This window comes from Lynx rufus, unplaced genomic scaffold, assembly GCF_022079265.1.
Source record: "Lynx rufus isolate CCGP_SWC_20201006 ecotype Redwood Valley unplaced genomic scaffold, mLynRuf1.p SCAF_1, whole genome shotgun sequence".
NCBI lineage: Eukaryota > Metazoa > Chordata > Mammalia > Carnivora > Felidae > Lynx > Lynx rufus.
This window is the reverse complement of record NW_025814823.1, coordinates 128,598,534-128,625,376: the sequence shown is the minus strand read 5'-3', so window position 1 is coordinate 128,625,376 and position 26,843 is coordinate 128,598,534. Positions and strand designations below refer to the sequence as shown.

At 40.7% G+C, this 26,843-nt stretch overlaps 1 protein-coding gene across 2 annotated transcripts in view; it reads left to right on the top strand.

Annotated features, from left to right (window-relative positions):
* Positions 1-12,145: 12,145 nt before the first annotated feature.
* Positions 12,146-26,843, top strand: part of DEPDC1B (DEP domain containing 1B) — a 90,892-nt gene continuing 76,194 nt past the window's right edge. Inside the window, exons 1-2 of one of the 2 annotated variants that reach the window (XM_047086859.1) lie at positions 12,146-12,222; positions 19,724-19,989. In XM_047086859.1, coding sequence (XP_046942815.1) covers positions 12,175-12,222; positions 19,724-19,989 — 314 coding nt within the window. In that variant the 5' untranslated portion in view covers positions 12,146-12,174. Of the gene's footprint in view, positions 12,223-12,524; positions 13,125-19,723; positions 19,990-26,843 lie in introns of those variants that run through there. The other variant, XM_047086860.1, reaches the window with a different exon arrangement.

The window sequence follows — 26,843 nt, the reverse complement described above, 5'->3', positions numbered from 1 at the left end:
TATTTAGAGTGCTTACGGTATTTTTAAATATTTGTAGGGTCATCTGATGCATATTTGCCCTGCTCCCTAGACTGTGTGCTCCATGAAGCCCACGAATGTGTTTGTTTTGCTTCACATTTTATCATGGGTGCTTAGCATAACACTGTGAAAAATAAGCATTAAAAAAATACTTTGAATCAACATAGAAATGTGAAGATAAGGTGTGAGTCTGTTCTTTATCACATTGGGTCATGTGTTGAAGTGTAGGGGGATTAATTCACAATACCACAAATTCTCCTGCAAACATGGAAATAGATGCAGGAATCAAGCAGATAAAGATAAAAACATTACTGTTACTACTGAACAGAAATGGTATGATAAATGCCATCTCTATTTAAAAGGGATGTCGGCTTCTTGGAGAGATTGTTGATTTCATGTCTAGAGAAGGAAATGTACAAAGTGAGCCTGAAGTGTCTTGCAGTAAAAATAAAGGCCCTTCCTAAAGGCTAATGGAGATATGTTGAAAGAACACAAGAGCTGGTTTCAAAAAGACAAATAACAATAATGAATCATAATTTGTCAAATAAGCAAAAATCCATTGGTCCATAATGATACTCAAAAAATCAAGAGGGGCGCCTGGGTGGCTCAGTCGGTTAAGCGTCCGACTTCAGCTCAGGTCGTGATCTCATGGTCAGTGAGTTTGAGCCCACATCCGGCACTGTGCTGACAGCTCAGAGCCTGGAGCCTGCTTCGGATTCTGTGTCTCCCTCTCCCTCTGCCCCTCCCCCGCTCATGCTCTGTCTCTCTCTGTCTCTCAAAAATGAATAAACATTAAAAAAAAATTTTTTTTAATAAAAATTAAAAAAAATCAGGAAACGGGAAAAAAAGTAGGAAGTGGAGTAAAGGGGAGAAAAGCTCCTATTTATAGTGGAATGTCTGTTAAAAAATGTAGAAGGAATGGCAGAATTAGAAAATTGCTGTTGGCAACCACCATTGTCATAACTGGTTATCAGTGGATGCTAAGACCATTGGGTATACGTATGTTGGGAAACAGGATATTCATATGGTTTAATAGTATCATCCTGCAGATTATTTATTCTGTATAAAGTAAAAACATACCTTTAAAACAAAGAGTTCAGGTAGGTGCCGCCTTAACTAAGTGATTAAACTCAGCATTGGAGACAATGGGGCAAACTGACTTTATGATCTTCCTGATGTGATACAACTGGAACCACACAACATCATCAACATGGTATTCTTGCTAAATATTTAAGTTGAATCTTAGGGAAGCATCATGACTTTCGGGGTATTCTGCAACATACTCTGGCTCTTTTAAATTTGTCAATGTCTTGTAAAAAGGAGGGAGATTATGCTGGATTATGGAGAGTAAAGAGACAAGTAAATGCAGTGTGAGGTCCTTAAAATAGGTATAAAAGAGATTTTGAGATGATTAGAAAAATTTACTTTTTTTAAAGTTTATTTATTTTGAGAAAGAGACAGAGAAATCATGAGTGGGGGAGGGGTAGAGAGCGAGGGAGAGAGAAAGAATCCCAAGCAGGCTCCACACTGTCAGTGCAGAGCCCAATCTGGGGCCTGAACACACAAACCACAAGATCATGACCTGAGCTGAAATTGGATGCTTAACTGACCGAGCCATCCGGGTGCCCCCAGATAATTAGCAAAATTTAAATATGGATTGTAGATGAGGTAATATTAGTGTATCAGTGTTAAACTTCTTGAGGGTAAAAATGATATAATGGTTAAGTAGAAAAATGCCCTTGTTTTTGGGAGATACCTATTGAACTATGCAGCTTCAGCAGTGGGTGGGGAGAGGTGGCAAATGAAGCACAGCGTTAACAATTAATGAAAGTGGGGGCACCTGGGTGGCTCAGTTGGTTAAGTGTGCAACTTCAGGTCATGATCTTGTGGTTCATGGGTTCGAATCCCACATTGGGCTCTGTGCTGACAGCTCAGAGCCTGGAGCCTGCTTCAGACTCTGTGTCTCCCTCTCTCTGTGCCCCTCCCCCATTTGCACTCTGTCTCTTTCTCTCTCAAAAATAAATAAACATTAAAAACTACTCCATTAAAAAAAACAATTAAAAGGGGCGCCTGGGTGGTTCAGTCGGTTAGGCAACCGGCTTCGGCTCAGGTCATGATCTTGCTGACCGTGAGTTCAAGCCCCGTGTCGGGCTCTGTGCTGACAGCTCAGAGCCTGGAGCCTGTTTCAGATTCTGTGTCTCACTCTCTCTCTGACCCTCCTCCGTTCATGCGCTGTCTGTCCCTGTCTCAAAAATAAATAAACGTTAAAAAATTAAAAAAAAAAAACCAATTAATGAATGTATGTGAAGAGTTATGTAGGTTGACGTTTTCCCAAATTAAATCTGGGGAGGTAAATGTTCGAGGAAGATGGCTTCAAACCTGTTGACTAAGTGGGATTGCTGAAACTTCCTTATACCTAAATTAGATAGCCTTAACTTGTCTTTGTCACTTGTGCACAACCATAGGCTTCTCCCAGCTCCTGTTCCCTGTGCCCCTTGCCATAGGGCCTATCATTTAAAAAATTGATGTCTCTGAGTAGTAGAACAGATTTGGCATACTTTGTAGGCAGGCGGATCCCAAATCAAACCCAGCAGAGCCTGAGCCATGCTTGCTGTCTCACCTCCTGAACTCACTACTCAGAGAAATTCCAAGGTCAGAAATATGGCTCTAGAGCAATGGTTCTCAAACTAGATTGTGCTTTATAAGCCCTTGACAGTCTGATGCCTGGGCCATTCCCAGAACAATTACAGCACAATCTGTGGAGGAGGAACCCAGGCATCAGTAGTTTTTGAAGCTCCCCAAGTGATTCCAATGTATAGACAAGCTTGAGAACCACTACCCTAAAGAAGTCTCTCTGTGTGGAAATCGCATTAAGGCAAGGCTGGCAACACCAGTCAGAGAAGAAAAGCTATCCACCAGCGGCCCTCAAGTTGTAATAGGATGCAGGCTCAGAAAGGGAAAAAAGGCTCCTGGGAGCTTACACAATCTAGAACCCTTGTGCCCATAACCATCCAGTCCCTACGTTGCTGGAGTCTCTATCCTTGGCCACAGGATTGCACAACTTTTGCAGCTATTTTGTAGACCTCATAGGATTTTCTGCATAGACAATCACATTGTCTACAAATAAAAACAGTTTTGCTAATTCTTTCTAATCTGGATGCTTTTTATTTTTTTCTTGCCTCATTACACTAGTTAGAATCTCCAGTACAATGTTGAATGAAACTGATGAGAGCAGACATCCTTGTCGTGCTGCTGATCTTAGGGACAAAGTGTTCACTCTTTCACCAGTAAGTATGATGTTAGCTGTAGGATGTTCATGGGTTCTTATCGCATTGAGAAACCTCCCTTTTATTCTCTGGTTTGTTGAGGTATGTGTGTGTGTGTTTAAATCGGGAATGGATGTTGGATATGGTCAAATGCTTTTTGTATTTTTTCTTTTCCCTTATCTTAAAAAAAGAACTTTTAAGAACAGAAATTGCAAACATAACAACAGTAGACAGAATAGTCATAGGGAGCCCTCATGTACCCATCATCCAGCTTGTTAGAAATGTAAAGTTCTCAGACTGCCAAAAAGTCCTACAGGACAGAAACTCTGGGAGGAGGGTCCAGTAATCTGTGGCTCACCAAGTCCTCCAGGTGATTCCGAGGTGTGCTAAAGTTCTATGTCCACTGCCGGGAAGAGTAAGGAGGCTTGGAAAAGATAACTACATGGCGATGATCACACCTAACATTTTAAACTGCAATTCCTGATTATCTTCAAGTATTTGCTCAGTGGTTCCAACTCCCAGTTGTCTCTTTTAAAATTTTTTAGTTGTTATTATTTTTCCACTTGGTTGAATTATAATTCAAATAATGTCCACACACTGCAATTAGTTCATGTGTCTCTTAAATCTCTTGGGGTTGTCCCTCCACCCTCTGTTCTCCCCCTTCCTTTCAGTGGCAAACACCTGCTCATTACAGCCTCTCCCACATTCCAGATTTTGTTGGTTGCCGCCTTCCATATTCTTCCATCCTCTGCATTGCCTGAAAATTGACAGTGGAGTCATAACAGTGAGGTGTGGCCAGGTTCAAGTTCTACTTGTAGCACGGGTAGGGGGCAAGAATCCTTAGTAGATGGAATTGTGGTCCTTTTCCCTTTAAAAGCTCCTGGCCCAAACTGGGTTCTAGCTATCTGTACTGCAGTTCTGTGATTATACTCCATGCTCTGCCTCAAGCCCATGTCCTTGTACCTCCTCTGTTCCCATCTCCTTGAGTTCTTTATTTTTCTTGGCCCAGTTTGGAGACCTGACTTGACATTGCTTATGGACTTTATTGAACATTCCTTTAGGATGCTACTTTTGGTAATGTCAGCTTTGAGCATAGAACACATGGAAGGCACTCTCTCCTAGAGTGCTGCCCAGGCTCTCAGGACACCTCTTGGAGGTTCAACAGAACCTTACCAGCAGCTGTCAGCTGGCCTGTGGGAGGGGGTCAGATTACAACATTTCTGTGGTCATTCCTCTCTTGTCCCTTCTCCCCAGAGCCGTTACTTTCAGGGGACCTGGAGTCAGGTCTGGCATCAGTATTTTCATTAGTTTTCAGTGTTCTGGTGTGTGGACAGCCTGGGGGGGCCACTTCTTAGTGAACTCTGCATAGATACTCTTCCGCCTATTCCCTCCTTGGAGCTGGAATCAAATCACTGTCCTGTTGTTAATTCCAGGAGTACCCCAAGCTGAGATTTTTTAGAGAGAGCTATATAAGAAAATGCATTCAAACAGGTTTGAATGACTACAACGTTTCTGTTTAATTTTAAATGAACGGAGAAGTCTAAAAATGGTATACGTAGGGACGCCTGGGTGGCTCAGTAGGTTAGGCATTTGACTTCGGCGCAGGTCATGGTCTCGCGGTTGTGAGTTCAAGTCCTGCATTGGACTCTGTGCTGATAGCTCAGAGCCTAGAGCCTGTTTCAGATTCTGTCTCTCTCTCTTTCTGCCCCTCTCCCCCACTCATGCTCTGTGCCTCTGTCTCTGTCTCTCTGTCTCTCTCTCTCTCAAAAATAAATAAGGATTAAAAACTTAAAAAAAATAATATATCTAGTCAGGCTGGAAACTACTGTGTTTTATACACTAAATAAAATCCTTTCATCCCTTCTCCCTCCACATTTATAGTTGGTTTTTGGGTTGCCATATAGATGGACTAAATTCCTACTAATTTGTGAGTTGACTCCTGTTCCCTCTTTGGTCTGGGATAAACTCCTTCTTGTTTCTTTTTTTTTCTTACACAGCAAAAGACCTGTGACAGTTATCCTTGGGGGTGGAGACCGGAGGTGGTGTGAGAATGTCTGCTCAGGCCATGTTCTGTTTCTGGATTGGAGTGCTTGTTACCAGGGTGTGTTCACTTCGTGAAAATTCCTCAAACTCTCTACAGATAATGTGCGTGTTTTTTGTCTATATATGTTACAATCCAGTGAAAAGTTGAGAGAAAGAAGGAAGGAAGAGAAGAAAGGAAGGAAAGAAGGAAGAAAGGGATCTGTGTCAGGAATGAACTAAAGAAAACTATGAAATAGAAAATAATCATCATTAGTAAGGACAAATGTTTAAAATCATTTTTTAAAAAATACATCCAAACCAGTTTCAGTTCCTTGTCCCTGAAAGAAAATAAGAGTGGCAATGTTGTAGGCAAACACAATAACCATTGTTGCCTTTGTAAGCCCTTCCAGATAGCTCAACAAGTACAGACACCCTGCCCCAACCCCCGCTCACAGACCTTCCTTGTTTGACAACAGCTTTTGCCACACGATCTCATTTGCATCCCTGCTCCGGCTTAGTAATGCTCACCCTGTCCCACTTACTCTCTGGCCTCCTGTGTGTGTTTGTGGTCCACAGGCCCTGGCTACCAGGATTATCTGTTGCTGCTGCCAGAAGAGGAAATACCCCATTACATATCTTACCTTGCAGGATGCAACCCCTGCTACTACTTACAAGTGTCTGGCAGTGAGACCCGAAAGTAGTGTCTTCTGAAAGTTCTGCACATTATCCTTCTCTGTCTACTCTACTTTTATTTTTCCTTGGAAAATTGAGTTCTTTTTTGGCTATATTAACTACATTTGCTATTTCAGGGACCACTTGTGATGAATCTTTTTATTTTTTATTTATTTTATTTATTTTTTCTAAGTAGGCTCCATGCCCAGCATGGAGCCCAACACGGGGCTTGAACTCACCGCCCTGAGATCAAGACCTGAGCTGAGATCAAGAGTCAGATGCTTAACCCACTAAATCACCCAGGCTCCCCTGTGATGAATCTTTTAAAAATGCAGACGACGTCATCCTAGATTTTAAAAGTTTTTCTTAAAAGTGAGCTTAGGTGCTATGGTCAAGGCAATTGATCTACTGAAGCTGGAGTTTATCATTGGTCTCTTTGAGAGCTAGTCAAAAGTTCGGTAACATGTATTGATTTGCAATTCTGGTGAGGCTAAAACTGGAATCTGGTGCCTTTGGCAGCAAAATGGAAGAGAAGGTCTTTGATAGATGTCCAGAGCGTAAGCTTATAGACAGGGAACCAAGAATGGGGACAAGCTCCAGGGAAGCCTGGGGAAATGATGTAAGTGAAGTGACAAGAGTGAGCAGAAAAGCCTAGATTCAGGGGTGAAGCAGCAGGTTTGAGGGCCAAAGAAACAGGTCAGACAGAGTAGTAAGCCCAAAGGTCTGAATGGGACAGTGGAGAAGTCCTTTCTTCTCTCCATATTCTTCCTTCCTCTAAGTCCTCATTTACCTGTAGGGTTCCAGCTTACCCAACTCTGTCTCTCCTGCCCTTTTGACTTAATATTTTCAACCATGAGTCATCTCTATTTGGATGTTTCACTGTCAGTCAAATGCTGCATGTCCAAACCCCAACTTCTTTTGGCCTTTGACATTTATGGCTTGGGTGAATTTTCAAATACCAGTAGATATGTTCCCCCTACCATGCATAAACATGAAGAGTCGAGAATGTCAGGGTCGTATTGAGTGAGGGAATACCTACTCCTACCTAGGTGGTTACGTAGGCTCATTTACAATCTGGATGACATACTCTTGCACACCAACCTCCAAGGGGAGTTTTAAGGTTTTGCCTTATCAGAATTAAAAATCTGTACATGTCATGGATCTCTGGAGTCACTGGTAAAGAGTCAAACCATAAATACCTATGGAATATAGATACCTGTAGGTACTTCTGTGGGTAGAATCCATAAAACTGAATTTTAAACAAGCTACTTTGTTGGTTCTTATGAATAGTAAAGTCCCTTCTCTTTGTTCCTTCTTGCTTATGCAGACAAACCCTGTTTCATTGTGACCAACAATACAATCTTTCTGCCAGTCTTCCAGGAGTTAGTTATTCAGAGCCGTATGTGGCCTTTTCTTCTCCCTCGTTCTTATAGCTAACCGTTCACTAAGCACTGACATTTCCACTATCCCCTCTATTGCTGTGTAGTAGCTAGAACAAACATTTATTGAGAGCTTGTGTGTACAAGATGTATCAGTTACCTATTGTTAAATAAGAGAGTACTATACATTTAGCAATGAAACACACTCGTTTCTTAGCTTATGTTTAGTAGGTCAGAAGTCTGGAGTGAGGTGGCTGTGCTCTCTGTGCAGCGTCTTAAGTGTCAGAAGCCTGAAGTCGAGACATCAGCCAGGCTTGGTTCCCTTGTGGAGGCTCTGGGAGGACATCTGCTTCCATGTTCATTCAGGGTGACAGAATTCTGTTCTACTTCCAATCTCTGACTTCTGCAACCAGCTTAGCGAAAACTCTCCTCTTAAAAGGCTCGTGTCATTAAGTCAGGCTCATCTAGGTAATCTCCATGTTCTGAGGTCAACTGATTTGATATCATAGGCAAATTCCCTTTACAGCAGCACCTGGGTTAGTGCTGACAAAATGGGAGAAGTAGGCACATTGGGCCTGGGAATGTTCGAGACCATTTTGGAATCTGCCTACCATACAAGGGAAGCAGAATTCTCAGAAATCTGCATGTATTTCCTTAAGTAAGTCTTTCAATAGCCCTATGAAGCAGATACCACTGTTATTTCCAGTTTTTGGATTAGAAACTGACACACAGGAGTCTTGCCCAAGGCTACACAACTGTTTTCATAACACTCCACTGCTCTTGGATTTTCATGTCTATGTTCATTTGACTACCTTCTAAATGGCTTTCCTGTTTCCACAATCTTCCTCCTTGAAATTACGCAAGCCAGACCAATGTTAGTTAAAAACATTTTTGCCACCAAGTGGCTTTCCTAGATATAAAGAATCATACTTAGTTATAGCAACAAAGAGGCATGGTTAATGTGCAAGAAACTGAACTTATACTCAAATATGAGAATCCATTCAGCTATATCCTTGGCAAAGGTTTTATTATGCTAATTTAGCACACAATTATGTAATTGTGAAGGGGCAGGAGGTGTGTGTGTGTGTGTGAGAGAGAGAGAGAGAGAGATTATAACAAGGCATCAGGTATGGATTGTGTCTAAGAAAAAAACAAAATAGTAGGTTCAGTAGCAAATTTTATAGGTTATATTGAAAATATAAAAGTTAGCTATTATATTGCAGAGTACATGCAATATAATTAAGACATCAACTTAGAGACAGAATGAATTGATCTTTAAGAGACAAATAACTTACAAAGTTTCGTTTTAATTTGTTCATCCATTTATTCCTTCAGCAACTGTTTGTTGAATGGCACTATGTGCCAAGCACTGTGTCAACCACATTTATTTATTGTTTTCTATTAGAGTGTTGCAAGCTTCCTAACTGGTTTTCCTGCTTCCACTCCACACCTACCCCCATTCCAGTCCATTACACAGTGGGGAGAGTGATGCTTTAAAAAACCCACTGAGATATTGACACACTTTTAAAACTTTGTAATACATTTTCAACCAATTCAGAGTAAAATCCAAGTCCTGTGGCCCATAATGTGACCTCTCCTCTCTGTGTCCAAACTCATCTCCTCCCCTCTCCCTTTCACTCATTCCACTCCAGTGACACAGGCTTCCTTCCCATGTTCCCTGGGTGGACAAGCATGTGTCCACCTCATGCTTTCACACGGGCTATTATTCCATCATCTTAGAAGGTCTGCCCCCAGACAGCTAGTCTTTTGACTCAGATTGTTTACTCAGCTGTCACTTCGTCAGAGAGAACTTCCCTGACCACTGGAGCCAAAATAGCATCCTTATCCCCTCACCCTCTCCTCTTTCTTCTTCTACTTTGCTTCCCAGCACTCAGTTATCCCTTGATATAATATATACATTTTTAGGTATATAGTTGGCTTGCTGTCTCCTCCCACCCTAGGATGTCAGCCTCTGGACTTTGTTTTTTCTTGTGAAGTATTCCAGTGACTGGAAGAGTGTCTGGCACATAGTGGGAATTCATACATATTGAATAAGCGAATGAATGAATGTAAATCTCTATTTTTGTGGTATTTATTTTTTAAATGCTGAAATAAAAATATTATTTAACAGTTTCAATGAAATAGTATGGTTTTGGGACGCCTGGGTGGCGCAGTCGGTTAAGCGTCCGACTTCAGCCAGGTCACGATCTCACGGTCTGTGAGTTCGAGCCCCGCGTCAGGCTCTGGGCTGATGGCTCGGAGCCTGGAGCCTGTTTCCGATTCTGTGTCTCCCTCTCTCTCTGCCCCTCCCCCGTTCATGCTCTGTCTCTCTCTGTCCCAAAAATAAATAAACGTTGAAAAAAAAAATTAAAAAAAAAGAAATAGTATGGTTTTACATTTTCCATATATTTTTATCCTTTCTTTGCCACCCATATCCCCAAAGAATATGATGCCCTTATTAGTGAATAGTATTGATACAATTTCTGGGGGAACATTTCCCAGTAGAGTGATGACAGTACAGACTAATAAGTATGGAAATCAAGTCACAGATTTTGCAACTTTTAAGAACCTCAGCAAATGGACTGTCTCGATAGCTTAAATGCCAAGGAACATGACTGAATGGGGTTACAGCATAATCCAAATGGCTCAAGTCTAATATAAGCAGTGAGTGACTTGGGTTTCAGCAGAGGAGTTCTTTCAAAACGACCCATCCAACCTGCCGGGAGACCTTTCAGGCAGCAGGAGCAATGAATGCGGCAGTCAGGAACCCTCTGGGCAGTGAGGGACTTGCTCCCAACCACTCCCTACTCAGTGATTGAGAAACACAATTTCCAAACCCACATTAAATACACTTGGTGCCTATGTTGCTTTTTGCTCCACAGCCTGGAATTTCCTAACGCCAGTGATAAGTTAGCTGGTGATGGTGAAATTGCCAATACTCACTGTACCTTATAAAGATGTTCTGAGGCTGAGTCAAAGTTTCTACAGGATCTTGATGGTGTCACACTTAAATGTGCCAGAGAAGAGTATGTACAGCAGTTTCCCAATTGTTTTTATGTGATGCTGAAAGACCGGTAGATTATCAGCAGCCCAATTTAAACTCCAGTCACAAAGACTGTGGCCTCTGATATGTAGATCATTTTGAAATAAGTTTTTCCAGTAAAAGTAATTATCTTGTATATGGCTCATAATGGACTCTTGGGAAAATGCTCAGGAGGCAGGGCATGACATTTTGTATCAGATCGCAGTTTACAACCCCAGTGGCTGGTGACAAGTCCCGGATGGATAAGGTTCTGAAGTTACATTTTTTCTTTCTCTTGTGCCTCATTGGAATCCTTTCTGATAAGGATTCACTCAGTGGAGGCAAAAATTACCTTTATATTATCTGTATTGTTTTTTCTGAATATAAAAGTAATACATACATGTCATCTCTGAATTTTTCTGGGCTTTCTAAAATGCAGCTAACTATATATCTAAAGGAGCAAATGGAGGAGGGGTGTCATGAAAGTGGGGGTTTGATCTTATCCCGGGTACTCACTGAGGTGACCAGATATGAACTTTTTTTTTTTCATATTTGAACTTCGAACTCCACTTGTAGGTATAGAGTGGTGACCTCATTTTTCCTTTAACAATAGCAAATCAGACCAGCACTTCCAAGGGGGAAAATTCTGAGTGGAAAAACAGCCCTCTGGCAAAAGACAGAAATTCTTAAGCTGATATAAAATATAGAATTCAAATTCAAGGGATAGACTATCAAAAGAAAAAATAGATGAATTGGCACTCTTCCTGCTCTTTTTTTTCATTAAAAAAAAGTTTATTTATTTTGCCAGAAAGAGAGAGAGAGCGAGAGCAGGAGTGGGGTAAGCACAGAGAGAGGCAGAGAGAATTCCAAACAGGCTTAGCTGTCAGCGCAGAGCAGGACATAGAGCTCTATTCCATGACCCCGGGATTCTGACTGGAGCCCAAATCAACGAGTTCAGATCAAGAGTCCCACGCTTACCTGACTGAGCCATCCCCGCGCTTCCCCTCTCCCCCCCCCCTTTTCCCTCATTTTATTTATTTTAGAGAGAGAGAGCCAGCGGGGGAGAGGGGCAGAGGGAGAGAGAAAGAAAATCTTAAGCAGGCTCCACGCTCAGCACAAGCCTGATGCGGGGCTCAATTCCACCATCCTGGGATCAGTACCTGAGCTGAAACCAAGAGTTGGATCCTTAACCTATTGAGCCACGCAGTCATCCCTGTTTCCAGCTCTTTACTGCTTCCTAGGGGCTGTCGACACTCTGGGGCCAAGTGACCTTATCCAGTGTTTCAGTGTCCCTCCACTTGTAGATGCCGTCCACTCGCTTCATTTCACTGCCCACTTCTCCCAATCCTACTAGTTAGCACCTGCAGGTTCACTGTACATATGGAATGCTGACTCGGATTTGTTCACAGTCCACGATTTCCATCACCGAATTATACACTCTTTATTGACCCTCTACCAAAGAAAGCGTAGGTATGCCGTTGTCTGAGGTCGGCCAGGTTCGCCCCAGTGCTAAACAGAGACACCCCGCACGGTCAGTGCACATCCTGGCGTGAGCCGGGTGGGATAAGGGAGGACAGCCGACTCGGTCCCCAGCCGGTTTGAGCTCACAGGAGACGCCAACGCAGCCACCAGTCGCTTACCAGGCGGGGCCCCGCCCCCGCCCTCAGTTCCCGTCACGTGTCTCCGTGTCGCCCAATCAGCGTCTGTAGCGCTTAGGCTCGCGATTCAAACTGCTGCGCCGCCAGCCTGCAGGGATCCGCGCAGGGGCGGCCGGCGCCGCCACTGCTTACCAGCTATGGAGCACCGCATCGTGGGGCCCGGCCCGTACCGGGCCACCAAGCTGGTGAGTGACCATACCGGGGCTGGGCGCAGCCGCCGGCCGCGTACTGGTCAATACTCCCCTCTACAGGGCTGGCGGGGCCCGGGTTTGGAGGCGGGACATATTTCGGCCGGTGCGGACGGGCCCCACCGGAAAACCGGCCGTTTTCCGGACGGTGCGCTAGGAAAGGCTTACCGGGTCTGGAGCTCAGCACGTCGCTGGGGTGCGTGCAGCTTCGTCCCCAGACGTCGGCCTGGTTCTCGGCAGTAAGTGACGCCTTCCGATATAAAGCATCCGAAACACTAGGGTGACCCTACCCCCCACCCCCTTTGTCCTCTGGAATCGAACGCCTGCTGCCGGGAGAGGAAGGACCCACCTAGGCCGTAACCTCACGGCCACCCACCCTTTCTAACGCTCACCCTTTGCCGCAATCCAGGCAGGGTGTGTCTCCGTCTTGAGTGTCTCGTGTGGTGACACTTGCGGTTCTTTCTAACGGTGCCCCCGGGATGGTGGTGGGTTTTAGCCGCTTTTCTGGCTCCCAGCGTTTCTGGTTCTGGCAGCACCGACCTAAATCAGCGGTTGACCCGAATGGATGTGAAAGGGACTTTGCAGCCCCTGATGGTCCCGGGTGCTGTCTTTTCTTCTGGGAGAAGAACTTTGGTGTTAAGGGCTCTTAGGTGTAGTTGATTTCTTTGTGACCTGGAGCAAGTAATTTTAGTGCTTTGCGTTTCAGAGGATTACTGTAATGGAGTAAGTGGTGACAATTTGTCAATGTCACTGGCAGGTTTTTTAGAAGCTTTGTATGCAAGCCTGCTGATAATTTGGCAGGAAGGACCTCGCTCCTTGGTCTGTTACCACTTCTGGCCACGTCTAACTTGGGAATTCGTTTCATTGTTCTCTGCCACCTAACGGATATCCAGGAAAAGGTAGGAACAGCACGGGAGGAATTATTGCACTCATCCTTGCAAACAATCTGTTTGTTACAGGCATTCATAATGATTCATTCATTAAAAAAAAATTCAGCAAATATAAATTTAGAATTTCCATTGGGCTAGCCTCTTAGAGGTGTGGATGGTGCTGACAGAGAACAAATAAGGGTTTAAAAAAATCGTGTTTTCATATCTGCTTCCACTTCACAATTGCTTCTACCATTTGAAGCCATCTGGGGTCGGGGCTATTAGTAGGTCCATCTTTAGGGATGAGATACAGATTGTGCTTCATCAGGAACTTTGAAAAAGTTTACTGTCCTTTGTGGAGGGAAAAGACACATCCCTCTCCCCCCAGTTTATTCACAGTAGTTACGCAAGGGAAACAGAGAGGCTCAGGATCTTGGAGTAACTAGTTTTCATCCTTCCTGCTTTAGACTAAAACAAGTTACCTCAGAATTGGAACTGTTTTTAATCTCATTCACTGAATTGTATGAATCACTACTTTTCTTGGATGCAGAGTACCTATGTAACAAGACACCGCTTCATTCTGAGTCACATTAAAATATTATCAAAGGAATTTATAAAGGAATGTGTTCTTTGTCCTCCAGAGGCTGTCATCCCCCAAGGAGTGATACACAGGTCAAGTTTAGCCAAGCCTGATCAAGTTAAGCAGAAAATTACGCGAATCATTAATGAAAGCACCTCAATTTTACCAGAATTTCCCAGGTAGTCAGTTCATTTGTCAGCTTTATTCTGTTTGAGATCCTTGATCCTAAACTAAGATTTTAAAAGCCCAAAAAACATTAGCAAAATTTTTTTAAAAAGTGAGACTTTCTGATTTATCAGTAATCTCAGTCATCGTTACAGGTGCTTTCTCCCTCATTATAAAATGTATGTTTCCTCAAGCATAATTCACTTGTGTCTTACACCTCTTACCAGGTAAATCATGAAGTTTGTGACCAGTCCTCTCTTTACTTATTTATCCCAGCTCCCCTTTCCATCTCCCTCTCCCCACTTATCATTTTCCCCTTCTCCCAGCATCACTCTCAACCCAATCTTCAGGAAAAGCTTGGGAAAATCTGTTGGCATTCCAAGAGCAGACCATTACTTCCTCCTTTCATGCCTTGCTGTACTTTTTCAAACCATGTACAGCTTCATTTTCTAAAGCATCAAAGTCTTATCTGAAAATAACGTTTTATGGATTCGGTGAATTTTTTATGCCAAAAATCAGATGACAGATTCTAAGTCATTACATGATGAATGTGGAAGTTGATTAGCAACTTACTCATCTTCTTTGAAATAGCTTTCACTTTTGTAACCCACATACAAATACAGTTTACCCTTAAACAGTATGGGGGTTAGGAGTGCCCACCCATGTGCATTTGAAAATTGGGGGTGTTTGCTGGCTCAGTCAGAAGCATCTGACTTTGGCTTAGGTCATGATCTTATGGTTCCTGAGTTCGAACCTTACATTGGACTCTGCTGTCAGCACAGAACCCATTTCAGATTCTCTGCTCCTCTCTCCCCTGCACCCCCAAAATAAAATAAACATTTAAAAAAAATAAAATCTGTGTATAACTTTTGACTCGCCTAAAACTTAAGTACTAACAGCTTACTATTCACCAGAAGTCTTACCAATAACATAAATAGTCAATAAACACATACAATAAAACATTGGTTTGCGAGCATAATTTGTTCCGGAAACCTGCTTGTAATCCAAAGCACTTTATATCAAAGCGAATTGCCCCATAAGAAATAATGGAAACTCAGATGATTTATTCCACAACCCAAAAATATTCATATGAAAATGATGACAATCCTGTTATATAATACAAAATAATAAAGAAAATACAAAATATAAAGAAAAATAAACAAATGAACATGCACTTACCTTTGAAAACCTTTGTGGCTGGTGTGAGGGGGACGAGAGAGGAGGGTTATGGTATAGGACGACTTTCACTGTCATTAATGGAATCACTGCTATCTATTGGCTCAATGGAATTTTTTTCTGCATAGGGGCCATTGTATACACTCACATTGATGTTGACTACAGTCCAGTATTAATAAGCTCTTGTCATATACTGTATTTAATGAGACTGGCAATAAGGCAGCAGAGGATAGGGTCTGTATCTGCAGGCAGCCTGACCTAGAATGAAGCAAAGCATTCCTAAGCTTACTCTTGTATGGAAAAGCAAAGGACCGTCCATAGGTGCTTTGAAGTGACAAAAAATACACTGGTGCCAGTTGTGGGCACCTTCCAGCGTTCTAAAAAATCATTTCTGCTAATCACCGTGGCCTGAGACCGAGTGTCCGAGCATGGGAGATGATCACCCACAATCCGACAGAGAGAGAGAGAGAAGAACCATTGGGTCAGTTGTGATCATATGATGTTTGGCATCACGTGCAACTCATATTGCAAGACACCTCTCGTTTAAATTTATTAGAAGTATTTGCTCATCTTGTGGAACACTTGCAGAGCAAGTTACTTGTAATCCGGGTTTTACTGTATTGTGTATGTTTATGTATTATATACTGCATTCTTAGAATGAGCTAGAGAAAAAAGTTACTAAGAAAGTCATAAGGAAGAGAAGATACGTTTACAGTACTGTACTGTATTTATAGACCAAAATGTGTATAAGTGGACCCCCATATTTCAAACCCGTTGTTTAAGGGGCAACCATAGTTGATCATTTTAATAGAAATAATGAGGAGAAAGAAAATAGCTTTTTAAAAACTCCTTTATTATCTATGGATTCTTTCTTTGAACTTAATTCTGAGTTATTTATAGCATTTGAAGCAACTGTTAAACTTTAAAACACAGCTGTCATTGAATCTGAGAACTAGAATGGATGTGAATGATTGTCTAGTCCAGTCCCGCCATTCTGTTGAGACCTAAAGGGGTGAACTGACTCAATTAGGCCTGTCTTGTTAGTACGCGGCAAGTACAACTAGATCTAGAGTTTGGTTGTCTCTGTTCCCAGGTGCTATATCATTGTAGCACCATTATCACAATATTTTTGGTACTAACAAGGAAGGAAATAGAATAAATATCCTAGAGAAAAGAACAGGAAGCACATTTCAACACTCAGTGCTGTATTTTGTAGTTTGGTTCATGATGTGAAGCAAAAACAATTGTTTGATTCCTTATTTCAGATCCCTAGTTTAAGGGATAAATAAGTAAAACAAAAAAAGTCTTTTAATCACAAAGAAATCTGTTTTATCCCCTTTGCTATAAAGATTATCTCTTCAAATGTAATATGTTGTAGAACAAAATCACATTCTGAAGCTCTGCCTTGTTCTTTGTTGATGTAGGTTATTTTCCTTCTAAGTGTGACTGAGAATTGTAACTTGTTTTACGGAGAACTTAATTCTTTTTTTTACAGAGTAACGAAATAGCAACATTATTAGTTTTGGAAATAAGTGGGAACAGAAATCATGGTTCTCATTAGGTTTCAGAATTCTAAAGCGTTTCATGGATTAAGTAAATATAATCCATAATGATAAATGCCATTAAAAAGCAACATAAATTAAAAGTTCTTTTTATAATTTATTTTTGATAAATATGTCTTATTAGCAAATTTCTAGTGCATAATGAAAACCAGCTGTCCACAGAGTCAGTAAAAGTGTTATCATAATGAATTGTTCTTTTCTCTGTGGAAAATGCGTTGAATGAAAAGCTCATACAGAATAGTAAAAGTATGTTCAAAAAAATTTTTTTGGAAAAAAAAAAGACTGTAGGTGACCTTGACCTACCAGAAATTTAAACTTAGTATTAATTGATTGTAATCACAATTAATTAATTGTAATTAATTAATTGTAATTTCCTGTGGTATAGTATAGCACAGGAAAACACAAGTAGCACAGTGGGATAAAAAAGAGTTCAGATCTTGATTCAGAACAGAATCAAGAAAGATACTATGTAAGGTAATTTACTATTTCAATTCATTGAAAAAAGGGTATTCTTCCTCCTCCCATAAAAAATTCCAGTTGTAGATTCAAACAGTAAAAAAAAAAAAAAAAAAAATCACTCTAAAATATTAGAAAACTTTGATGAATACTTTTAATACATCAGGATGGGAAAATGTCCAACTTCCTTCCCCTAAAGGGGAAAACCCTGAAGCTATAAAGAAAAAGAAGATATATTTGTTTCATTAAAATATCATCATCAACAATAAAACCTTCATGTAGCTAGAGACTACATAAACAAATTGATAAGCCAGGAGAAAACATTCCTAATATATTTTAAAAAAGATTAATATTCCATATTTTTAAATTCAATACACCTTTATTAAATACATGTACACTGTCTTCAGTTGTGGGGATATGGAACTGAGCAAAATAGACTTTCCTGACTTCTTTGCACTTTGACTTAAATGCTAGATGTAAACATTTAAAAAAAATTAAGAGACTACCCAATAGAAAAATGTCAAGTCTCAGATGAGTAAATGAAAATTACTAAAGATGAAGAGAGCAACATGCAAACAAAATTTAAGCGATACCATTTCTTGAACGCAGATTGGCAGAAACAGTAACATCTAGATGATAGTAACATCTAGTGATGGACAAAGGTAAGGTAGGATGTGCATACGCTGCTGGTATCACTCTAAATTGTTACATCTGATTTAAATGTGCTGATCGTCTCTAGAAATCCATTCTAACAAAAATAAATAAAAACATTGGTCCTTTAGGTTTTTAAAATAAGAATATTTTGAAACAACAAATACTCATTATTTGAGTACTCATTGAAACAACAACTCATTGAAACAACAACTTATTCATAAGAATGAGTAACAACTCACTGAAACCACAATACTCATTGAAACAACAACTTATTCATAAGAATGGGCTGGATCTACAGGTATTCATATGGAAAGACATCCATGCTATGTTCAGTGCAAAAACAAGTTGGGTAATGTGTGCAATAGGATTGATCGTATTTCTTTAAAAAGGAAGCAAACAACAGCAGTAATAATAAATAACACATATATAAAAAAGAAAAAATCTATATATATGTGCATATGTTTGATAGGTATGTGGGATTGGAGAGAGACTGGGCAGGCTCTATTGTATACACTTCTGCATTTAATTTGTTACAGTGTATATTATTACTTACGTAATTAAAATAGAGAAACTGCTTACCAGCTTGAGTCAATTAATAGGCATGTTTACTTCTGTTTTGAAATATTGGATCCCAGGAACCCATGTCTCCATTACATTTATTAAGTAATGTATAAAGTACGATGTATTAAGTTTAACTGATAATGATTATGATAATTCAGTCAACCTAAAATAAATGCAAATCTTTTTTATTAACTCTTCCCACTCCCAATATGCTTGATCAGGACTAACGTGAAGGCTAGGTGTCAGCAGAGAATAAACAACAACAATGGTTAAAAATATGTGGATATTGTTTAAAAGCATGTTTATATTTATAGCTATAGGTGCTATAATGAAATGACCACTTAATGAGGAAACCACAGAACAGATTTCAGATTATATTCTGAGACTAACTGCCTGAGGGAGATGTGCCATTTTGCACGTCTTCCTTGGGTCTTGGTTTTGCCCCAATTTCTTTCTAGCCCTAGAATAGTTTGAGCCCCAGATTTGTTGTAAGAGATTACCCTGGGGGTGCCTGGGTGGCTCATTCCAACTCTTGATTTCAGCTCAGGTCATGATTCCAGGGTTATGGGATCAGGCCCCTTGTCGGGCTCTGCCCTGAGCGTGGAGTCTGCTTAAGATTCTTAAGATACTCTCTGGCTCCCTCTACCCCTCTCCCCCACTCATGCTCTCTCTCTGTCTTTCTAAAAAAACAAACAAACAAAAAAACCCAACTATAATTATTAGAAAAAGATTTTCTGATTTCAATGGGAAAGGAGGTGAAAAGTAAAAATTCACTTTGTGCAGTGATACAAAAAGAGAAGAGTGGGAGAAGGGACAGTGGTTAGGAGAGTAAGACCGTGAGGTTTTAATACTTTTAGGAGTACTGGCAGGAAGCCTAGAGTCCTAAAAAGAAATTGGTATAATTATGTAGGAAGGATACCTTATGTGAACATTTCATTTAATTTAGGGAAGGCGGATGAAGGGGTGGATGTCTAGATTTTTTTTTTAAGAGGGAAATATTTTGCAGGAGTTTTAAACATGTTTTGACATCAGGACTATATCTTGTACATCTACCTTTTCTTCTCTCCATTTGATGCTTTTCATGTAATAAATGATACATATTTGCTTAATGATGTAAAATCATATTAGAGCTCCAAGAAGTGAATTAGGCATATTGGGCTCTGGTTTATCAATTTTTTTGATCATATGTTTGTCATTAATGTAAAAATCCATTAAATTCACATAATGGGACAACTTTCTGGTCTTATCTCCAGTAAATACCTATTGAATGAATAAAATACAGTTTTTTAAAATATAAAATACCGTTTTAAAAGTTATTTTTCAAGTGTGAAGGTTGTAAATAAAAAAAAGTCGAGGCTGTCATTAAGATGGTTTTCTAAGTGGAAAAACTGCCTTCATCATCTTAAATATTTGGGATGTAATAACTTGAACAAAACCAGTTGATTGCTACATGCTTTTCTCCCTTTTTTCCCCAGTGGAATGAAACAGTTGAGCTTTTTCGCGCTAGGATGCCCTTACGGAAACATCGCTGTCGTTTTAAAAGTTACGAACGCTGCTTCACGGCGGCTGAAGCCGTGGATTGGCTGCATGAGCTGTTGAGGTGCAGTCAGAATTTTGGCCCCGAGGTGACCCGCAAGCAAACAGTCCAGCTGCTGAAAAAATTCCTTAAGAATCATGTTATTGAAGACATCAAGGGAAAATGGGGTCAGGAAGATTTTGAAGACAATCGTCACTTATACAGGTAACGGTGACAAGTAAACCTGAAGGGGGAGGACGGGCGGCTCTGGTCAGTCTCTTGAAACTGCCTCATGTGAAAGAATCTCTCTTGTCCACTGGAGTGCTGCTCGTCCTTGTGATTTGTTGAGTGAAGACCTGAATGTGTTGTCACAATAAAGCCTGTTGCCGTGTTCTTAGGTCTGTAGAGTGCCCCCTGGCCGTGTTTTGTTGTAGTGAGTTTTCAGAAAGGACATCTTTTCTTGCCTTTTGCACATCTGGGAGGGTGATCACAGTGGCTCAGTGCTTCTAGAGAATAGGAAAGGGTGAAATAGCTAGCTCTGGGCCGGGCCTCTCTGGCAGTGAGAATGTATTTATTCAGGGGGTTAGCGGCAGAGTGGGTCTGATCTTTAGGCAGATCTCAGAGCCTGTATGAAGTGTTGTACTAGAATTCCCTGATGTAAGTCTGCTTTCCACCAAATGTTTTTGCTCATGTTTTAGTGCTATTTTGTGATTGGTCACTTACCACCTGATCGCCCAAGGGAAAAATGCATGTCTCTCACTCAGACTTTCCTTCTCACTACATGCTAGGTTGTTTTACTGCTGGAGGCGGAGGGGACCTACCTAAGTAAGCTTTAGGGACTGGGAGAGTATTAGAGGAATGAAGCTGCACATGTCCTGAAAAGAGTAAGTATTGAGTTACTGACAGGCCTACCAAAGGGGTGAGAACTTGAAAGTGTTTAAAAGAAGAAATGGAGAATATGGATCCTTAACATTTGTTTTCTTTTACTCCAAAAGAAAATTGGGCATGCTCTTACAACACATTTAGTAAGGGAGTTTGGGGTCCCTGGGACCCATGACTTTGAGCAGAGAAAACCTGTTTATTTCCTCCCTGAACCATTTGTTTGGCTCTTTTGTGGACTAGCTGCTGAGGAAGCTCACAGAGCAGTGTGAGGGTTGCCACCAGCCCCAAGGCTAAGACCAGACACTGCTGCACACTTAGCATTAACTTCTTTATGGAGTTTCATCAGCAATCTCCAGCTTCTAGATAGCAAGACTGTCATGGGACATTTAGTTGTCTCTCCATTTGGCAGTTATTTCTGGCTTGCTCATCCAACTTTTAATTAGGATCTTGGGTGATTTGAGCTTATTCTGAGACTGTAGTGCTTGTTAGCATCAGGCAGTGGAAACTCCAGCCCTGGTTCTGCATGCCATACTTCCCTGGGGATTTGTAAGTGATTATTTCTCTTGGGAAACTGTAATTGCTTGTACCCCGTCACAACTTAGTTAGAACACTTTTGAAAGATTCTCTGGATGAGTAACTTGCAATCTGTTCTCTTGTGACCACCTTACATTGGGTAACATCCCTTGCATCTCAGGAGGCTTTCAGGGTCCTCAGAAGAGTGAAATGGGAGAATGCTCTAGGAGCCGGCCACCCCGCCCTGGCAGAGCATGCTTCACGTCAGGATGAAGATTTAATCAGGTGTCCCACTTTAAAACATCGAGTGCACAGCCAGAGTACATTTGTCCTTTAAATAGCGATTTTCTCTTCACTTTCTGTAATACTTGTGAATCATAAAGGGAGCACTATTTTCTTCTGTTGTTTACCACCTGAAAACTCATAGCTTTCCATTTGCCCCAGTGGAAGTATTCTGAGTTAACCACTGGTGTTTGCCAATTTCTCAGATTACTGTCAGATGAAATCTATTCAGATAAGTAAAGCATTTGTTAAGGAGCATGTGCCCTGAATTGAGAGTGAGCTAATGAGAGAGGCGGCAGCTGTTGCCCGCGTGCAGCTTCCAGGACCGGAGCTCGGATCCTCGCAGCTGTGTGCCAGGGCTCCAGAGAAGAGTGGGACGAGGGCTGCCCTGCCTGCTCTGCTTGCACCTGCTTTCCTAGCAGAGTACGTCCTGCTGCCGGATTATAATGGAAGCAGATGAGGGAGATGAGGATCTAGAGGCAGGTTAGATTTGAAAGTAGATGGAGAGTCAGTAAGGTGGAGAAATTCCAGAACATGCTTCTAAATATCAAGCCTTCCTAGGTAGTATCAAGGAGGCTGGAACAGATAGCCGAGGAGTCTTGCTGGCAAGGAAGGAGCTAAGGTACTCACACACTGATGATGTGCTGACTTGTCACGTTATTGTTATTTAATTCAGCATCTGTCGATGTAGTGTATTATCCTGATTTTAAAGATTAGGAAGTTATTAAGGCCAAAGTTACTAACTTCTGCAGAGTCACTCAGCTGGTAGTAAGAGTCAGGATTTGAATTGAGGTGTCTGTGTCTGAAGCCCGTGTTCTTACGATAGGCTATATTGCCTCCATTTCCACAACGTGAGATTGACTTAGGTTATTAGATAGTGATTGGATGAGTAAACACACAGTAATAAACAAGATGCATTTGGTGTATCCAACATGCGTTTATGTATTTACAGAATTCCAGTAATGTTTTAAGTACCAGGTAATACAGTTAATGATCCTCTGTCTTCAGGAAATTGTCAAAGGATGACTGGGTGGCTCCGTTGGTTTAGCGTCTGACTTCAGCTTAGTTGTGATCTCACGGTTCATGAGTTTGAGCCCAAGATTGGGTTCTCTGCTGTCAGCGGGGAGCCTGCTTTGGATCCTCTCACTCCCTCTCTCTCTGCCCCTTCTCTGCTCACGTGCTCTCTGTCCCTGAAAAATAAGCATTAAAAGAAAGAAAAGAAGTTGTCAAATAAAGGAAGTGAGGTAAACATCATCAACCTAAGCACTTACAAATATAGCAGGAGGTGGGTGGTTTCTTGAGTTTGTGAATTACAGAAAGCTACATGAAATACCAAAGGCTCTTACAGCATTTTTTTGAAGACAGAAAACACACACACACACACACACACATACACACACACACACATACACACACACACACACACACACGCATGCACACACAGTATATGTGGGAGAATTTTGTAACAGAAAGTTAAGCTTTTATTTTGGAATGTACCAAATTTTATTTCTAGTTCTTAAAGACTGTGTGTCATATTTCTTCTGTGACTACAGTTACATTTGTTAACCATGATTTTTTTCCCCCCAGAATCAAAGATGTAAGTATAGAAAATAGAAGGAAGTAGTGAATTTTAGCGTGCAAGAAAGGAAAGCAAGATCCCAATATCTGAATGTCCATCATTGTCAGAGATGTTGCAGAGAACTGCCCAGAGCTAGTTACCGAACCACATTCTTCTTGTTAATAATGCCGTTGTCTGGAAAGAATTCTGAATTTGCTGCTACTAAAGACCATTTTAGATTTCACTAAAGGGTCTATGTAGTTGAGCCAGATGCTTTCATCTGTGTCTGACAAAGTTTCCTGGTCCTATACCTCTAATGAGGAGAGGCTTTGATATATATTTGTATGAAAAATTTCAGTTTATGAAGCAATTTCCCTTCCATGATCTCCTTTGATCTTCATGGCAACCCTGGGAGGTGGACAGGGTGGATAGTTCATCCAAAGAGAACCAAGGATGTTTCTCTTTGAAATATCTAAACCAAACACCAGGAGTGTTCTAGTTAAGGAAAGTTCATGCTGATCATCAAATGTGCCCGTTTATTTATGTGAACAGGCAGTTATATAGGAGTATTTAAGACTAATGTAATGGGTCATATAAAAATTGAAGTCGATATTATGATAATTGCTTGTTTTGAATGATTTAATGAGAAAAGTGTTTGTCCTACTGTAGATTTTTAGGAGGATGAGGTTCCTGGTCTGGTGAGATACCTGGCCCTTGACCTGTTCTCATTACTGATGCTAGCTCTGGTGGATCGTGTAAGTGGGAAGGTGTTTGGTGTTCACAGATAGGAATTTGCTTGGCTCAGCTTTAGTGGTTGAGATCTGATGTGTAGGGAGCCACTTCCTCTGTTTTCCCACCTCTCCCTGTCCCCTTTTTCTCTTCTTTTCCTTTGTTTCTACCTCTTTACGTGTGTCTCTCTCACGTTCCTACTTCTTTCTCTTTGTTTCCTGTATTCTTTCTGTTCCCTTTCCTTCATATTTGCTTTTTTTCCTGTCCTATTTCCAAAATACTGATTTTAATTTGAAACTAGAATTTGTTAGGTAGATATTGCCAGCTCTATTGAATAATGTTACTTCCACATTCTTAATTTACAAAAGCAAGACTCATGCTGCCCAGTTTTAAGACTTATTGCATAAAGCTACAGTAATGGAGACTGTGGTGTTGGTGAAGGAATGGATGCTTAGATTGCTGGCACAGAATTGGTGGTCCAGAATCACACACAAACTTGGCCACTTGGTTTTTGACAGAAGCGTAAAAGCAGTTTAAAGGAAAAAAGAGTAGTCTTTTCAGCAAATGGTGTTAGAACAATTAGATATATATCCTCTATATTAAAAAAATGAACCTCAAATGTAAACTGTGTACTTTATGCAAAAGTTAATTAAAAGTGAATCATAGATTTAAATGTAAAACTAGGAAAAATTTAGAGAAACCAGAGAAGCTCTTTATGCCTTGGGGTTAGGTAAACAGTTCTTAGACATGACACCAAAAGCATGATTCATAAAAGAAAAAAAATGATAATTTGGACTTCATCAAAATTAAAAACCTTTGCTCTGTGAAAGACACTATTAAGAGGCTGAGGAGACAAGGTACAGATGGGGAGAGACTTTGCAAGCCATATATATGACAATGGACTGGTATCAAGAATATAAAAAGAACTTAAAAAACCCAACAGTAAGAAGACAAACAACCCAATTAAAAAATGAACAGAACACTTAAATGGACATTTCACCAAAGATAACTCAAGAGCTACTGATGCCTAAAATGATTTTTATGATTAGTATTAGGGAGATGCAAATTAAACCTGGATAAGATACTACTACATATTTATGGGAATGGTTAAAATAAAAATACTGACAATATCAAGCGCTAGAGAGGATGCAGAGCAGTTGGAAATCTGCTCTACTGGTGGTAGGAAGCTTGGATTGGTTATCACCGTGGAGAGAAGTTTGGCATTTTCTTTTAGAGTTGAACCTCTATGTACTGTATAACTCAGTATTCCCATGCTTGGGCATTTACCCTAGAAAAATGAAAACTTATTTTCACACAAAAACTTGTACATGAATATTGATAGCAGCTCTATAGTAATTGCCAGCAGCTGAAAACAAACCAGATGTTCTTCAGTGGGTGAGTGGATAAACATTTTACATCTATAAAATGGAATGCCACTGTGTGTGTTGGGGGGAGATGTGACTGTAAAATCAGAGGAGTGAGTTCTTGGGAAAAATGGAACTGTTCTGTTTCCTGATTGTGGTGGTTGTACAAATGTATACATGTATTAAAATTGATAGAATTGTGGACCAAAAAAAACACATCAATTTTACTGTATGCTAATAACATTTTTTTTAATGCTGGAGATTTGAAGATCTCTGTTTGTACCTCTGGAGAAAGAAATTTGAATTGTTTAGGTCCGTGGCTCTTTAGTCACATCCTGTGGCCCTGGGAAAATGTTTTCATTATCCGTTTGAAGGGAACACTTTTACGGACCTCACCTTCAAGTTAATGGACTATGGCTCCCTCTAGTGGGCATCCTGTATTCTCATAGTAAGCTCAAAATGTGTGTGTGATTTTGTTTTTCTTTTGTTTTTATTCTTTTCATCAAATCCTGGGTCGTTGTCCTGTCATAATTGGAGGGGCCAACATGGGGGAGAAGTAGGGGGTCCATACTTCCTGTGTCTCTCAAACAAAGAAGTGCAGAAGCCAAAGGACTTTGAACATCAGAGCCTGGGAGGAAAAGAGACTGAAATCTACCAGGAAGAAAATGGGAAAGTTGGAAAAAAGGGCTACTTCAAGGAACAAATCAAAGCACACCTGGTGGAGGGTCCAAAATATCACTATGAGTACGGTAATAAAATAACCAAAGTCACAATAACAGAAAGCAAGTAACAGTCTGAGAAAAAACACCTCCTAAAGGGCCAGGCCCTGGACAGTGTATGACCCTCCTTTAATATAGCAGTGCTCACAGGTGCAGAGCACACAACAAGTTTTTAAAATGCATAAGGGACAGAAAACTAGCCAAAGTGATGAAACGAAAGAATACTCCTCAAAAGAAATTCCAGGAAGTAGCCACAGCTAAGGAATTGATCAAAACTGATTTAAGCAATATAACAGAAAGCGAATTTAGAATAATAGTCATAAAATTAATTGCTGGGCTTGAAAAAAGCATAGAGTACAGCAGAGAATCTATTGCTACAGAGATCAAGGGACTAAAAAATAATCATAATGAATTAAAAAATGCTGTAAATGAGGTGCAAGATAAAATGGAGGTGGCCACAGTGCGTATTGAAAAGGCAGAGGTGAGAATAGGTGAATTAGAAGATAAAATTATGGGAAAAGAGGAAGCTGAGAAAAAGAGATTAAAAAAAAATCCAGGAGTACGAGGGGGAGAATTAGAGAAGTAAGTGATGCAATCAAATGGAACAATATCCGTATAATAAGAATTCCAGAAGATGAAGAGAGAGAAAGGGGCTGAAGGTGTACTTGAACAAATCATAGCTGAGAACTTCCCTGATCTGGGGAAGGAAAAAGGCATTGAAATCCAAGAGGCACAGAGAACTCCCTTCAGACGTAACTTGAATCGATCTTCTGCACGACATATCATAGTGAAAGTGGCAAAATACAAGAATAAAGAGAGAATTCTGAAAGCAGTCAGGGATAAATGGGCCTTAACATACAAAGGTAGACACATAAGGGTAGTAGCAGACCTATGTACTGAAACTTGGCAGGCCAGAAAGGAATGGCAGGAAATCTTCAATGTGATGAACAGAAAAAAATATGCAGCCAAGAATCCTTTACCCAGCAAGTCTGTCATTCAGAGTAGAAGGAGAGATAAAGGTTTTCCCAAACA